Genomic DNA, 16,985 nt, shown 5'->3' with positions numbered 1-16,985 from the left:
AGAGTTAAGAACTGCATTGTTACCTCTCAAGATCATCACTCCTATTTAACCTTCCAATAAGGTTGGCCCAAATACCAACAACTGTGCTTTTGGAAAAAGTTTTCTAAGGGTATGCAGCTGACTTCCCCCACGCCCCCTTCCATCTATTTCTTTGCAAAGATGATTGATGACTGAGCCTAGAGTTGAAAAATGCTGATGGCATCTGCAGCCCCAGGGGTTCACAGACAGTAACTAACTGGAAAGTCATTAACTGATGTAGTAACTATTTTCTGTCCTCAAGAGAAGCTCAGAACCTGGGAGCATGACTCACGGGCCTTACTCAGAGAGACCAGCACAGTGATATATAACATGGTCCAATATACATGTCGAACAACAGGGCCATCGTAGGCACAGACAAAGGAGCCTACTTCATATGATATCGCACAATCCCGCCCTTTTATTAGCGCGAAAGCAGCAAAGGGTTAATTAAAAGCAATAGCTCCTGTCTCTATGAAAAGACCTTTTCTCCCTTGCCAATATATGACTCTTCCCACTCTCAGTTCATTTCTCCTGTCCTAAAGATATTTTATTGCCTGCTAAACTAAGTTTTCTCTAAATTGCTGGAGAAGAAAAACACCCCAAACTGCTTATCCCATCAAAACCAGCCCTGTATTATATTGGCCAAAATGAAATTCAGTAATCCAGGGCACTGAGGTTGGTAATATGAGAGATTTTTAAAAATCCTCTGGAGTCACAGTGGGTCATTACTTATCCTGTCAATCTTACGTAGTCAGTAGGGTTCCTTCCACTCCCTTCCAGATAATTGTGTTGAGTTATATTGTCTCAGTTACTAGCATATAAGCATCGAGAGGAAGGAGAATATGACCAATTGCTTCATATAGCATTTAGAGTATTGCCAAGTATAAAAAGATGCTTAGGGCGCCTGGGTGGCTCAGTTGGTTAAGCGACGGCCTTCGGCTCGGGTCATGATTCTGGAGTCCCGGGATCGAGTCCCGCATCGGGCTCCCCGCTCAGCAGGGAGTCTGCCTCTCCCCCTGACCCTCTTCCCTCTCGTGCTCTCTGTCTCTCATTCTCTCTCTCTCAAATAAATAAATAAAATCTTTAAAAAAATAAAAAAATAAAAATAAAAAGATGCTTAAGTCCTGGTCAGGATGATGTGTGGTAAATTTATCCCCACATCATGGCACAGCCAACTGGCTCCAGAATTACATGGCTTCCTGTCAGCCCTACTCCCTGGCAGGTGTTGGAAGTTTTGGTAGTGGCACCCGATTCTATCGGCACTCCCAGGGACACAAGTCTGCTAAGATTTTCTTCTCATGAGGTAACACAGAGCACAGTTGGGTGGCCTGGACTGACATCCCAGTTCTGTCACTTTCTTGTCACGTGACCCTGTGCAAGAATTTCATTTTCTTAAATCTTACTTTTCCATCCAGTAAGATGAAAACAGAGATTCTTTTTCCTCCCTGCCTCACTAGGCTGTAATATAGGTCAAACAAGAAAAATTGCAGGAAAATGCCTTGAGGAACAGGTATGTACTAAAAATAATTCATTGAAGTAGCTAAGGATTTTGAGTGGCATGTGCGTGTGTATGAGAGAGACAGACAGAGACACAGAGAGAGAGATAGAGTGAGATTGTTACGGGAACACAGCAGAGATAGACTGGTTTGGAGGACCTAGGCTTACTTTTTTCTTATAATTTTAATGCTTTCTCCTCACTTTAGAGATTGGTGATTGGTCAATAACTATGGTTAAATTTTTAGCATCTACTTTGAATGCCTCCTGGGAAAACCACCAGTAAGTTACTGTTAGTCTACCACATACTTCCTGAACAAAAGGAACTCATTCATCTCTGAATGTTTATCCAAGGCATGGGAAACTTGGTTTAATTCCTTAGATATCTGTAGTGTCATCAATTTTATCCAAATATTTAATCTAAATTCTATGTGCTGTCATTTTAGGATATTATGTCTGGTTTTCTCCTCATCAGTTAATCTATATAATAGCACTCTCTGGCTCATTCCATCCTTTTATATTTCTGTGGACAGTTACCACCTCAAATGTCTTCATTTTATTTCTGAGCCTATTCCCTTTTTCTTGTCTCAAAGGCCATCATTTGGAAATATTTATCACTTTTAGTTGGTCTCCTATGAAATCTGAAACACTTTTTCGCCACTCGTCTAAATTCAGGATCACGGCCCTTGCCAGTCCTTGCTCTATGAATCAAGGAAAAGGGCTCTTGTCCAAACTGCCTTGCCATTTTCCTATCCCTGCCTGTACCCGCCTGGCTTGCCTAAAACAACGCAAGGTGAGCAGGGAGGGAAGCACCTTCCTGGGATGAAGTGTCTCTTACCACAAAGACTTCACAGCAGATGCAAAGGCCACTGTTCTTGGTAAAGGCATGAGTAATGTCCAAGAGAGCGGGTCTTGTCATAGGTCCCCCTGTTAAGACAATGCACTGGGGCCTGGAAATGGAGAAAAGAATATATAAGAACTGGCCATTGCCAGAAGCCTATGAGCCAGGACAGCCCCAGGGGAAATGGCAGGAATGGAGGGTTGGGCAAACTGGGACAAGCTCTCCCCTAAATATTTTTTGAATATCAGAATTCTTGAATCATCCTACTGGTTCATCTTGCCATCTTTGTATTCTTAGTTCATTAGTGATGGCAAAAATGTGAAGTGAGGAAAAGGCAGTCTTGGGTTCCCCCTGTCTTTTTCTCTCCAGGCACTACCCTGTCCTAAATCCCCAAACCACCTGTCAGTCTCCAGCTGGTATCTTCATGCTGCTTTCCTTCATCCTCCTTGCAAAGCTTGTTTTTGGGGGTTCCATTCAAAATAAGATATAACTAATGAAGAGTTTAAAATGTTGCTTTTCCTAAGAGATTCAGTAAGCCACAGCACCTTAAGCTGAATGGAGACAGCACCAAGGATTAAGGTGTTTGGGGGGCATCTCTCTGGAATCACAGCCTGAGATCACCTCTCTATCTCTGTGCTTGGAAGGTGACACCCAGCATTATGACGGTTTATAGCTGGGAGTGGGCATAGCTCAGAGTGGAAGAGAAGAACACTCATTCACAGAGATGTTGTCAGGAAAATGAGGCAGGTTTGTAGGACTCACTAGTCTTAGAATGTACCCATAAAGCATACCACTACTTGAGTGCATCTGTCTCCCCTAAAGGAAAGCCACTTCTAATGTGGAGTGACACCAGGATGCCTGAGAAGCCAACTTTACCTGAAATTTTTCACGTGGTCTTCCACAGTAGTTAATTCCAGGGCGTTGTCTAATGCACTGACGTAGGAAAGAGCCTGTGTGGAGGAGCCCCAGTTCACATCTGTGGACAACAGAAGAATTTGGCATCAAAAGCATTGACCCTCCCTCTGTATACTGTGAATAATTTTTATAAACCATTGCCTTCTATGATTTTCCTTGGCTAAGTCATCGGTGAGGAGTGCCCAAATTAGAGAAAATACAATGTAGTATTTCCTAGAAAGAGCACTGTGTCCTTCTATGAACACTTTATGAATTCTTAGAAGTGGATGGCTCTTTCCAGGTAAGGATCAGACTTTAAAGCTGCAGCCCCAGAAATTTTGCTTGGTGGGAGAGGCTATGTGATAACCACATTGTGAGTGGATAGACTTGGAAAAATGGTCAGCCTCTAAATAAATTCAAAGGGTCTTCACAAATTCTTGAATTGAAAAGAGTCATTTCTGTAGACATGGATCATGTGCAGCCATCTTTATATTTTGAATAGTAAAACTGAATAGCTCAGGAATTCTTACTTTTTTGGGTATCCATGAAGAGGGTTCAGCAAACATTTTAATTTGATCTTTTAGGACCTAATCTTCGTAATGAAGGAATTAAGTACTACCATCTCCTACCCCTCTTTTTTCCCTACCCTTTTTTGAAAAAAATATAAATAAATTAAATATTAGATGGAACCTCCCATCAGGAAGTCTCTGGTGGGAATGTACAGATTTACTCCAGATGGCAGATAGAGTAATCTCCCTAGTCTTGCTTACAAGAGTCAGGGAAATGGTGGGGAATAATTACCTGGAGATAAAAAGGATTAATATTGCCTAAGGGTTGACTTGGTAATTAGCACCAGGTATTTAGCATACCTTAGATTATCTTATTGTAATAAAAATCCTACTAGTCAATTGGATATCTGCAAATAAAAAAAATGAACCTTTTACCATTCCTCACACCATATATAAAAATTAACTCAAATTGGATAATGGACATAAATTTAAAATCTAAAGCTTTAAACTTTTAGAAGAAATTTGTGACCTTGGGTTAGGGAAAGATAGATTAGAAGCAAAAAACCAAATCATAAAAGCAAAAAAATGATAAATTAGACTTTATAGAAATTAAGAATATCTGCTCTTCAAAACAAACTGTAAGGAAAATGAAAAGGCAAGTCATAGTCCTGTAGAAAATATTTGCAAAACACATACAGCTAAAGGATTTGCATCTAGAATACATAAAGAACCCTCACAACTGCTATGATAAGAAAACAAACAACTCAAAAAAATGGGCACAAGATTTAAACAGACATTTGACTGAAGAGGATATATGGATGGCAAATAAGGTGTTCATCGTTAGTCATTAGGAAAATGCAAGGCAAAGCAAAATGATAGTACTATACATCTATTAGAACTTTTTTTTTCTTAATCAACGGACTATACTAAGTGCTGACAAGGATGTGGAGCAATGAGGACTTTCGTTCATTGCTGGTGGGAATAAAAGATGACACTGCTTCTGTGGAAAACAGTTTGGCAGTTTCTTATGAAGATACATACTCTTATTTTATAGTCAGAAATTCCACCCTTAGATATCCCACTCCTAGAGAAATGAAAACAGAGGTCCACATTATAGTCCTCTGTCTGCATGTTTATAACGGCTTCATATATAATCATCCCAAGCTGGAAACAACCCAGATGTCCATCAGCTGGCAAATACATTTTTTAATAATTTGAGATATATTCATACAATGAAATACTACTCAACATAAACGAACAAACCACTTACACATACAACAACATGGATGAATCTAAAAACATCATATTAGGTGAAAGGAAGCACACACAAAGGCTACATACTACACGATTCCATGTCATATTCTGAAAAGGCAAAGGTATAGTGACAGAAATCAGAACAGTGGTTACTAGGGGCTAAGTTGAGGTGAAGAGATCGACTACATGGGAGTGTAAAGGGACCTTTTAATGATGATGGGAATGTCCTCTGTCTTGATTGTGATGGTGGTTACAAGACTGTTGAAGTTTGTCAAAACCTATAGACTGTACATCTAAAAGATGAATTTTACCATACATAAATTATGCCTGATGCATAAAGGAATGAAGAAAAACAGGGAAAAAATCCCTCCAAGTTAGTTACTTTCTCCTTTCTTCTCTCCTTTCCTGTGCAGTACAGGTAAGGGATATGTGAGGGTGGCTTGGGCCTGTCAGACTCCCGAGACTGGGCTTCCCTGTACCACAGCTTCAGTCCCTCCTTCTCGTTGATTCTAAAGTTAACATCCGAAGTTCAGATATAATTGAGTGATCTATGGCAGCCTCTTGTTGTTCACATATTCCTTAGCATGACATTTATGTTTCTTACTTATCTGGCCCCAACCTACTCTTCCAGGCTTACCTCATGCCCCTTCTCCTTAGCACACAAAAACTCCATCCATGTTACAGGCCTTGAAGCTTCCTACATATGCCACGTCTTTGCATGCCTTCTAACTTCACTCATGCTTCTCCTTTGGCCCAGAATAACCTTCCCGGGCTCTATCTGATTAAACAACCCCTAGTCTCTTGTCTTTTTTTTAAGTAGCTTATTTGTTCATTCAACAAATATTTATTAAGTACCTACTGAGTGTTGGCTCTGGGAATACAAGCCATGAACCAGAAGAGACTTCCTGGACAACTCTAGTCAGAGCTAATCACTCTCTCTCCTCTTCTCAGTAATTTTCTCATGCCATTGCATGGTACTTACTATATTGCATTATGGTTAGTTGCTTGTGTGTGAGTCAGTGAACTCCTTAAGGACAGGGATTATATCTTATTTATCAGGATTTTTAGAAGGTGATATAATGGAAAGTGTATGGGGTTTGGTATCATACATTCTACTTAAAATGTCAACTCCATCACATCCTGTTACCTCGGCAAGCAGTCAACTCTTTGAACTCCAGTTTCTTCATCTGTAAAATGGGTCTAATAATACCTAATGTATAGCATTATTGTGAGGATTCAATGAAGGCATGGTAAATAACAGGTGCTCAACATGGTTAACTATTATTATGCTGTATTGTATTATTAACATCCACCATTCACATGGCACACCTAAGTACATAGGGGCTGCTCAATAAACATTTGTTGAATGAATGGTTGCTTTCAAAAACCCCTCCTCTCATCTTACCGGGCTTCTTATAAGTCACGTAGATGTAGAGGAAGAACTCAATGACATAGGTGATAACAGCTGCCCACCAGTTGATGACAAACATAACTGCACAGCACAAAATAGCTCCAAAAAGAGATACCCACATGTTGTAAATTCCATATGCAGGTCTCCATCCTGAAAGAAAAAAATATCTCGGTGCATAAGAAAAACTTTCACACTATCGCTCTATACCACCGCATATGATTAGCATGCAGGCAGCAGTTTTTCCTAGAATAAAAATCAGAACTTTTGGATCAAGCTCCCAATTCTGTTATTAGTTTTCTGTGATCTCGGGTCCCTGGCTTAGGAAGGTACATCAAATAAGAATGCTGTGAAATACAGAAAACGTGTCACTTATGGCCTTTTCGTATGTCCTGCACGCCCCAATTGTCTTCCCCGGCTATGACACCTTAAGCTTCTGCTAGCTATACCATCAGGAGCTGAAAGGAGGCAGGAGAGATGAAAAGAGTGGGGTCTAGTGGGAAGGAGGGGGAGACACTGCTTGGTGGCCCAAGAAAAGAGGCAGTTAAGACAATGGGCTTATTGTTCCCATGGAGAAGGCAGAGCATCATCAGAAGTCAAGCCACTAACTGCCTGCAAGCTCTGTCTTTACCTTAAGAGGACAGTACTTGCCCTCTCAGAAATAATAATCTATGGAAAAAGAGGGAGACGTTTTTCGCCAAAGGCTTCTTAAACCCAATGCATTAATAAGATTTTGCATTTTACAGTGAAAATATTTCTCACGGTTCATATATGCATGGGAGTGTCCCCTGTTCTATTAGTTTCCTGCCATACAGAAGCTGGGAGACAGCAGCGTCTAGCTGGGGAAGCTATGATTTGAAGGGCATTTGGACGATGGGTGAGGTACATTTTAAATTTGGAGTTGCCAAAATACAACAGAGCTTTCCAAGTCTTTAAGGGGAATTTCTGAAATGCCCACAAGATGGAAATAGCACTTTGAGGACATCCCTGAAAATGCCCTTATTTTTCTGAGTCTGACTGTGTGTGTGTGTCATTTCGTGGCTTTGTGTATCCACCTGTCTCTATTCGGTCTGCTATTTTTCCCCCTCTCTCTTTTTCTCTCTTCCCGTTTCTCTTCTTCCTTCCCACTCTTTCCCTTACCTACTCTATTATTTCACCTTTTTTTTAAAGATTTTATTTATTTATTTGATTGAGAGATAGAGAGCACAAGTAGGCAGAGCAGCAGGCAGAGGGAGAGGGAGAAGCCGACTCCCCAGTAAGCAGGGAGTCCGGCCTTGGGCTCGATCCCAGGACCCTGAGATCATGACCTGAGCCGAAGGCAGATCCTCAACCGACTGAGCCACTCAGGCACCCTTCACCTTGTTTTTTCAAAGATGAACATAACATGGCATGGAGGCACACATTTCTATGACTTGTGTTCACTGACTAGAACTTTCTGTTCTTTGCTTAAAAGAAGACAACACGACAGAAATAAAAATTCCTCAGTTATCTTCTGGAGCCTTGTGGCCTTGGGTGGATGAAAGCTCCCCTTCCATCCGTATTGTGTCTCACGGGCAGCAGGTTTCCCGAAAGAGGCTCGAGACCACACAGACCACACAGAAATGTGTTCATATCCCTGATAAAGGCCCTTGTGGTGAAGAACTTTCTGAAGGTCAATAGTGACGAGTATCTATTCTGGTGGAAAGGCAGAAGGAATTCTAATAGCTGATGAAAGCGAGGCAGAGGTGAGAGGTGGCGAGATAGGGAAGGTTATTTGGTGTGAAATTCTGCACCTCTTTCACCCACAGTCTGCGGAGGGCAGGGATGCCACCGGCTTCAGCACGAATCTGCATTGACTGCACTCAGCAGGTAATTATGGGAACTACTCATCCTTCTCTTCTGCACCATGGGCAGGAAACAAATTGATAGTAAGGAAGTTTCAAATATATACATTTATTCCACTTCTGTGGTCACTTTCACCCTGGAAATAAATAGTGGTGTTTTTCTACTGCTGAAATAAATGTGGTTTCTCTTGCAATGAATAATTTATTGCCACAGGAGAAAATTGACTTTACGGTTGGTCAAAAAGGCCATTGCTCAAATGACTCTTTTTCTATTTCAGAAGTCACCCCCTCTCCAACTCACCAAAATAAAGTGGATTATGCTGCCCACTAGGATATAAGGAAACATATAAACACAGATTGAGCACTTTTCACTGACTTACTTCATCTTATTGAGACAAACTAACTGTCTGCTTAGGCTTCTTTTAGTTTTGAAGAGTCAACTTACCCGGAGATTTGGCATACGAGGCATGGAAGCAGGAGAAATTAATAAGGGCGTATGAGGCCAGGAAGAAGTTGGAGATGATGGGGGCAATGGTGTTCAGTTCCGCTGTAAAAGAAGCACAAGTGAGCATGTCCGTGTGAGTGATGAGACCAGGGGCTGAACAGCTGTCAGAGCCTGGAAGCTTGGCTTCATTTGGAAATTGAAAACATAGCTAGCAGCTGTCAAAGTTTAAGAAGTTAGTGATTTTTCTTTGGGACTGCATTCATTTAAAAATATATTCTCAGCCAGGGTTTCCATAAAGCAAGGAGCAAGAAAACCTCCCAATGAGAGAAAATAGACGATAGACAAGACCTCTACCTAGCAAACATTCAAATGGGCATGGGTGGAGGGTTTGGCGACTGGGCAGACGATAAACTCCCCTGTCGCTCTTGCAGAGGTACCACATCCTGCAATCTTTCTCTGCTGTGGATATAAGCAAAAAGCTCTACAGGACAACAGATCAGTTAAATACCAGGGCACCCGAAATGCTTAATTGGAAATTTCCATGTCTAACTTGCTCCCCCTGACTCGCAGAACTCTTGCTAGTCCTTTGCCCTTTTCTTAACATTTCGAGAGCATTCTACCTTTCAAGGTTTGCCAAAAAAATATTCACCCCAGTAGCTAAATATCTGGTATAATTTAATCCTAGCTGAATGGTTTGCTGTATAAGAAATAATTTAGTAACATTCTCATTTATCAACCTCAGTGATGCAAATGCAAGCGGCAGCTGGGTGTGATTCTAGATCATAGATGCCAGCAGGGAAGTAGGCAAAAATAGTTGCCATGAAGCTCATGTACGTTGTTGTGAGTCATTTTTAAGGATGATATTTAATTTATACAATTTTTTTTAACACTTTGGCTATTTGATCACATAAATACATTATAGGGGAATGATTTGAGGTCTTTTTTTTAAGATTTTATTTATTTATTTGAGAGAGAGAATGAGAGAGAGAGAAAGGTCAGAGGGAGAAGCAGACTCCCCGCTGAGCAGGGAGCCCGATGTGGTACTCGATCCCGGGACTCCAGGATCACGACCTGAGCCGAAGGCAGTCGCTTAACCAACTGAGCCACCCAGGCGCCCGAGGTCTTTAAGTTATGTAATGGAAACATTTCTGTACATAATCGCTTTTTGTTTAATTTTTAAAAAATCTAACAAACATAGTCATATCTTCCCCCTCTTCAACCTTGTAGAAATCTCATGAGGATTCAGGAATTACAGTCACTTCCTGAGTTTATGTGATGATGAGGAGCCTTTATTGTTTGGTGCCACTGCGCTGAGGAAGGCTCTGCCCTTCTAGACAGAGTTACCATGGCCTTGCGTTTTGCTTCTTTTCATCTGATATGCTCACCAGCAAAGGTGGCACCTTAGGGAGGAATGAGGAATGTGCAGGCTAAAGTTGATGAATGTGCCTCTCCAAGATTATGCAGCTGTTTCTATATTGCTTAGAGGGAGAGGGCGAGGGAGCCGAGATGATAGTCTGGGCAAGGGGTTCTCAAACCTCAGTGTACAGATCTCTTGAGGAGCTTGTATACATGCAGATTCCTTATGCCCTTATCCTCTCTGGGGTTGGGTCTGAAAAATCAACACATTAACAAACCCCCAAGTGATTCTGATTCTGATATAGGTGGTCAATGGACCAACATTTTGTAAACGACACTTTAATTCTCCTGGTAGCTGCCAGGCCAGGAGATGTGGAGACAGGTGGCAGCTGGGGAAGACTCTAGAATTAGAGGATATCAGGCAGCTTGGAGGAAGGATTTGGGTTGCATTTGGTTGGATGGATTTCCAACATTCGGATTCAAAGAAGAGATTAAAGTCCAAAGTCTACCTCAAGTCCTCAAAGGCTGTCTGCACACAAGGATTCCTCATTTCCTTCTTAGACAGACTCCAATATGCCCAATTGGGATATTAAACAGAAAACAGGTAATTCCTCAAGCTGAAAGGAAAACCCTACCAGTAATCAGAAGAATTCTCTAGCTTTCAGTAAGCACAAGAAAATCACGAACCAATAAGAATGAACGCGATGGCTATAACGAAAGTGAGAAAGTATCCTCTCAGGGGTTCATTGTTCTTCCCATATCCCTTTGCAAAGAACTGCAGGGCTTTGTAGATGTTGTCCTTGCACAGAGCCTAATGGAAAAGAAGAGGAGAAATTCGTCATTTATATCCATGCACAGTCATTTTCCCTAGGTGATTCAAACAAGAAGATTTGGAGAAAGATGAAGTGATAGACAATACAGGCACAAGTTAACACAGCAGTTTATCATTCTTTATATTATTTGAATCGATCTTGACTATGTGGCAGACAGCATTTGAGCCAGATGCAAACATTAAACTGTTTTGGAAAATGATGGCTGGTGAGAACAAATATTTCAGCTTGATCCACGTTCAGTGGAAACGGACGTAGGGAGAAGCACGTGCTCTTGGCTTATGTCACCTGGAACACTTTGGGTGCGCTGACGAGGGAGGCCAGGGCTGAGGAGAGTGTTGCAGAAAAGATGCCAGCAGTGATGAGGGGGCCGAATCCTGACACCATGCTCATGACCTTGGGAAAAGATGTTCAAGTAAGGAGACTCATCCAACAGACAAAACAAACAAACAAACAAAGCCAAAATCTTATGCAAATGCTTCCCCTTCTACTTTCCATGATTTGGAATCTCCTTTATAAGCCAATTGCTTCTAATCAGATTCCAACCCCCTTGCCCTGCTTCATTCTCAAGTTCTTCATATTTGTTTTTTCAAAATGGAAATGGCCATTTTGTTGTCGTTGTTTATGAAAATAGGAAATGCTCACCACAATACCTCCAGAAGATACTGGAAAAAAATGAAGAAGGAAATGGTTTCAAGGATTTTGACAACATTTCCCCCCTTCTTTGGGAGCATATGTTTCTTTGACAATGGGAAATTCTGTGGAGCAGAAAGTGGTATTTTAATAAGGTTTGGGGAGGGCTCAGCTGTTTCCCAGTCTTTTGAAAAGCTTTTGCCTTTCTTGTTCTTCCTGCACGTAGAGGCTTTTCAAACCTTTGCTTTCTCTGTGCTCATTAAATATAATTTTAGATCTGAGACACGATGAGATTCTATCAATTTAAGTCATATTTTGGAATAATGACTTCGGCTGAGTTAATTTCTCTTTTTTGGTTGTTAAAATAGATGAATGAAGACTTCATGACAAATTTGCCTCTCCCTCCGCTCACCAATCATTCAGACAAACTGATGTTTCAAGTTCCACAGTTTTCCCAACTTCTCTTGTTCCATCCCCCTTCTGCCACTCACAATGTCCCTCTTGGCCCTGTTTTCCAGGCACCCCAGGATCATGTCAGGGACTTTCCCAAAACTGAGATCCATGCACAAAGTGCATTCCAAATACCAACTATCTAAGTCTCTCCTTCTCCCCACCATGAAATCTGGCACCATTGATTGGAAGATGCAATATGTCGGGTGGTAATCTTTCCCTGGTGATGCAATTCATACAACTGCCTGCTCTCTCCCCACCACAGTAAATGTAACCACAGGATTTGCCGCCACATAATGTCTATGGAGCTCCCTTCCCTCACGCACAAATTGTTCCTTGCTGAATTCAAATGGACCAATAATTAATCAGTTGCAAAGTCAGAAGTTACAAATGACATTCTACAAATGAAACATTATACTACACATGACATTCTACAAATGAAACCTTTAAACCTGGCATCCTGACACCAGAGACACAACTTACCTACACAAATAGCAAAAAGAAAGAAACTTTTTTTTTTTCTGTTCAAACCTGGAAATTGTTCATCAGCCCATACTGACATGGTTCATGTCGACATCTTGAGAAGTCGTAGCCCAACCCACAGGCTGCTGAACCATTGCAGTTCATCCCAGAAATGATGGTATCATTCATGCTTCCGGTGGCGTCTCGGACCACACAGGCCCCTGAGGAAACAACCGTGGCTCATCATTTCTTTATAAGCGTTCTGCTCCCATGGGATTTTCTTCTGAAAACATAGTTTACTTTGAGTCTGAGCAGGTCCACCGCCATCCTCTCTTGTCATCCTAGGGACATGGTACCTGAAGTTTCCCATCCTCAGAGGCTCCAGAACACCCCCTGTCTCTGACAGTCTGCTCTGCCACTTCTACTGCCTAGGGGGGTTTAGGTCCAAGCTCTCACCTACCTTTGTAAGACACCTGGGGGTTGGAACTCTCCAACCTTTACTTTCTGAAATGCACATGGCAGTGCTTTGCACATAATATTCAATTCATATTTCTGGCATGGTGCTACTGACTAGGTGTTTTTCAGGTAGAAGGATTTATTTCCTCATCTGCAAGAGAACTAAGGGATGGCATTATTGAATTCTAGTAATTAAGAGACCTGAGCCCTTGTTTTCAACTGATGATAGTCCTTGCATAATTTTTTTAAAGAGTTATAATTCAACTTTATATAGAATTTTAAAGGTTTAAAAAATAAAGAAAATGTTTGGGGATAAAATATTGAGATTTCCTTGGTAATATTAATGGTCAAATAATATTCGACCAAATATCAGTTTATTCCATTACTTTTATCTATTTTGATATTTCTGTTATTTTCCATTATAAACATTCTATGATGAATATCTTTGTGCACAAATTTTTTCTTCTCTATTTCAAAATATTTCTCTAGGATAGATTCCTAGAAATGGAGTTATGAACTTTTTAAAGATCCTTGATATATATTTTTTTAACAGACTTTCCTTATGAATTTTGTAACTATAATCTCTGCCGCTATGTATTTGATAGGATTATTGAAATATATGATTATATGTGGAAAATATGTAGAAACTTTTCTGAACTACCTGAAGGATAAATATTTTACAAACTAAATTCCAACCAATAAAACTGTTCATTTTGCTTTTCAAACTCTAGCCGGTATGAATTTTCATTCTTGCTAATAACTTTAAGAGAGGTCCCAGTGACAGGTACTAATGGGAACCCTCAATTTTATCCATAGAACTCATATCCTGTGAATCTGCAAAAGATTTAAAAACAATAGGATCTTCGAGTTGGAAGAGTAAAATAATCAGTACCGGAATCCTGTTTACATAGCCCTGAGGGGTGGCCTCCTAGCCTCTGCTTAAACAGTTGAAATTATGAATGTTGGTTACCAAGCAAAACAATCTGTTCCCGATTTTACCTTTTTGCATTGTTCATTTATGTTGAGCTGACTTTTTGGAAGCATATATTTTGGCTTCTGTGCAATACAACTCCCTAAATTTCCGTGAAGCCGAGCTATGAGCCATAACTTGCACTAATGACAGGCCAAGGACCCCAGGACTATCCTCCTCTCCAGGGAAAAGTATAGAAAGGGAATTTTCTTCCAGGCAAAAACTGGAAGAATCTCTCAAATCAGGTCTATAACTTTACTCGTTCCTTCATTTTTACATTGTGTGAGATAGGAAATCATTTGGGAAATTTAACTTAAGGTGGTTTCAATGTCATTTTAAAATGTGTCAATTTTCTAAAGTATTGGAATAAAATCTCTTTACATGTAACTCAACTTGGAAATGCCACACCAATACACCTAACATTATCCAATTTCCTCAAATAAGAGACAGTGAGAGAAGTTAACGGTTTTGCTTTTTTCTCCAGAAGCCAAAGTAATATAAATGCACTTCCCCAATTTCCTTTAGCAGAGTACAGTTGGGATGTGCCCTTCGGTAAAATGGTCATTTGGGCTTCTGCAGTGGGGACCCATATTCCCGAGTGTGCACAGACAAGAGTTTTCTTCTCTGGATGTTCCACATTTCTTCCTCTCCTACTGTGGCATAAGCATGAGGTGACCCCCAACCAGGAGGAGGTGTGGCTGCAGACAGCAGGTGGAATGAAAGTCAGCTTGGGAACAGCAGGTGCATCCACATATTTTCCGCTTACTGAGCAATGTGGGGGCTGACCACCCACACTGCTGGCAGCTGGGTCTTGTTCTGATTTCCTGCCAACTTGTGATAGTGACATTTCCATATCAGGGACAGTAGTGCAAGGAGAAGATACAGCCATCAATTCTATGTCTTTCATACATTCCTAAGGCTTTTATTTTTGTTTTTGTTTTGTTTTATTTCTGGCTTCTTTTCTCTCGCTCTGTTTCTCACCTGCCTCCCATGGCGAGGGAGGTGGATGCTGGGAATGGTGGCTCCTTTGGCAGTGGGGTTATCACCTAGAGTAACTAAATGGGATTCTCTTTGTGTTCATGTGGAATAACAATCTGATTAACTCTACCCTAGCCCTGACCCAGAGACACCTGTAATACAGCTTAATTGCATTCAAACCCCTAAAGCACCCAGGAAGGGAATTAAAAATGTTGTCTTTAAAAAAAACCTTTCTACCCACTGAAAGCCCACTGGACATAAGAACAACCAGACTCCTTGTAATTCTGGCATTCGGACACCGGAGACATACAACTCACCTACACAAATAGCAACTCCTATGTAAGCGACAGTGGTGATGAAAATGGCCAGCATGGTTCCTCTGGGGATGGCATCTTGGGGATCCTTTGAAGAAACAATATGGTGGGATGAAGAGACAGGGTGGAATAAGAAATAGAAATGACTTGGAGTTATTACTGTATTTCAAATGTTTAGGCTACCCTTCCTGAGACAGGGTTGAAAGAAAAGATCAAGCAAATTGCAAAGTAGTGAGCCTGAGTTCTTTTTGGACAAATACAAGGTGTTCAAGGTGAATAAAGAAGTCTCTAGAACTTTGCGCTGAATAGAAGAGATCTCTAACTGTCCAGGACAGAGTTTTTATAGAAAAGTAGACCAGTTAGCTCACTCACTAAGCGTCTCCCTCCCCTTTATCTCCTGTGAATTTTATGCAGATACATCAAACCTTAATGTATTAGGGGAAAGACACAAACACACCCCGCGCATTGATGCACCTTGACAATATCTGTGTGTGGGTATTAGTTTTGTACTAAGCTTAGGCTTGCCTTAAAAATAAATAACTCTGAAGCAAAAAAGATGATCTACTAAGTTTTCCAATCCCTCAAATTTCCCATTTGGAATCTAGTTCAGGAATGACTGCTATGGGAGATATTTAATTTCCATAAGCAGGCATAAAGAAAGAGGCAAATTTAAGCTTATACCAGAAAATGGGCTTTTCTTTTTTGCTTATGCATGTATATAAATTCACTGGGCTGAGCTCACATCATATATAACATACCATTTTATATCCTGTTTTGGGGGCTAAATCATAGCATAATCATTTCCAAGCACCATAACTTTTAAATTATTGAATTCAACTTAACAGGGATTATTAAATAGAGATTTCAATGTATTCTTGCTTATACAAGGCAGTGCCTGGCATATAGAAAGAGTCAATAAATACTGAATTGAGGGAAGCACAATCTCAGTAGGTATTAGTCCCCCCACCAGAGGACCTGAGATGTATCAATACAAATAAGCAATAAATGTAGTCAAAGTTTGAGCTTTTTTGTTTTTGTTTTTAACTTAAATCTGCTGATCAAATCCATCGGAGAGGCCAACTCATGGTAAATTTCCAGCGTGACAGCTGGAAATAACTATACAAGTGAATTTGCCCTTAATAGGAGTAAGTCAGCTCCATGGAGCCACTCTGTGGTCATTGATTCCCACTCCTTTAAGAATATTTGTACATAGGCCTAGTTCTGCTGCATATATACCTAGCCTCCTCCTTCCAAACTATTGTCTGCAAAAGTGATTTTGGCTAATGAGTGCAGTTGAACAGCACGTCAAAGGAAGAAGAAAGTAATTGTGGCTGAAATGGGCCCCACTCAATCTCCCAATTCATGGTATGTTTCAAGTTTTATTTTATAAACTATGTCTTGTGATCTGAGTGAAATGGGAAGATTAATTTAAGTGGGAAGAAAGGAAACATATATAAAGATAAGAGGTGTGAAGGTGGAGGGCAATCACGTACCTCAAACATAAAAGCTTAGCTTTTATGAGGAACCATCTGCTACAAACTCTGAAATTACTTACTTAGAATTTACATGAGGGTCAGACTTGACCCAATATAAATCAGGATGTCAGTATCTTAATGTGTGATCATATATTCACCCTGTCTGCTCTGGCTCCTTTTCCCCTAAACAGGGACCAGGACTTTGACAAATTCTTAGTTTTTATTCTAAACATTAGTTTCCATCTCCCCAGCTGTAACCTAAAAATCTAACCTTCCCTCACCTTTCTTTATTAGATATTTTTTTTTCTTAAGACAGAATACACAAGCAATCTATTAGATTGCTGCTTTTTGAGTGTCAACCCCATCTAATCTTGC

The 16,985-nt window shown here is 40.6% G+C and overlaps 1 protein-coding gene across 4 annotated transcripts in view; it reads right to left on the bottom strand.

Annotated features, from left to right (window-relative positions):
* SLC12A1 (solute carrier family 12 member 1) overlaps positions 1 to 16,985 on the bottom strand; it is a 91,941-nt gene that overhangs the window by 47,829 nt on the left and 27,127 nt on the right. For all 4 annotated transcript variants that reach the window (XM_088025121.1, XM_088025118.1, XM_088025119.1 and 1 more), the window contains 8 exons: positions 15,139 to 15,223; positions 12,487 to 12,638; positions 11,161 to 11,268; positions 10,730 to 10,853; positions 8,687 to 8,788; positions 6,416 to 6,571; positions 3,230 to 3,329; positions 2,351 to 2,462 (listed from right to left, as the gene is read on the bottom strand). In XM_088025121.1, coding sequence (XP_087881247.1) covers positions 2,351 to 2,462; positions 3,230 to 3,329; positions 6,416 to 6,571; positions 8,687 to 8,788; positions 10,730 to 10,853; positions 11,161 to 11,268; positions 12,487 to 12,638; positions 15,139 to 15,223 — 939 coding nt within the window. The remainder of the gene's footprint in view (positions 1 to 2,350; positions 2,463 to 3,229; positions 3,330 to 6,415; positions 6,572 to 8,686; positions 8,789 to 10,729; positions 10,854 to 11,160; positions 11,269 to 12,486; positions 12,639 to 15,138; positions 15,224 to 16,985) is intronic.

The sequence above is a fragment of the Eumetopias jubatus genome, unplaced genomic scaffold (assembly GCF_037043125.1).
Source record: "Eumetopias jubatus isolate StellerSeaLion01/CBP00866 unplaced genomic scaffold, mEumJub1_p1.0 scaffold_7, whole genome shotgun sequence".
Taxonomy (NCBI): domain Eukaryota; kingdom Metazoa; phylum Chordata; class Mammalia; order Carnivora; family Otariidae; genus Eumetopias; species Eumetopias jubatus.
Note: the sequence above shows the minus strand (reverse complement) of the source record. Positions and strands in the feature narration are given on the sequence as shown.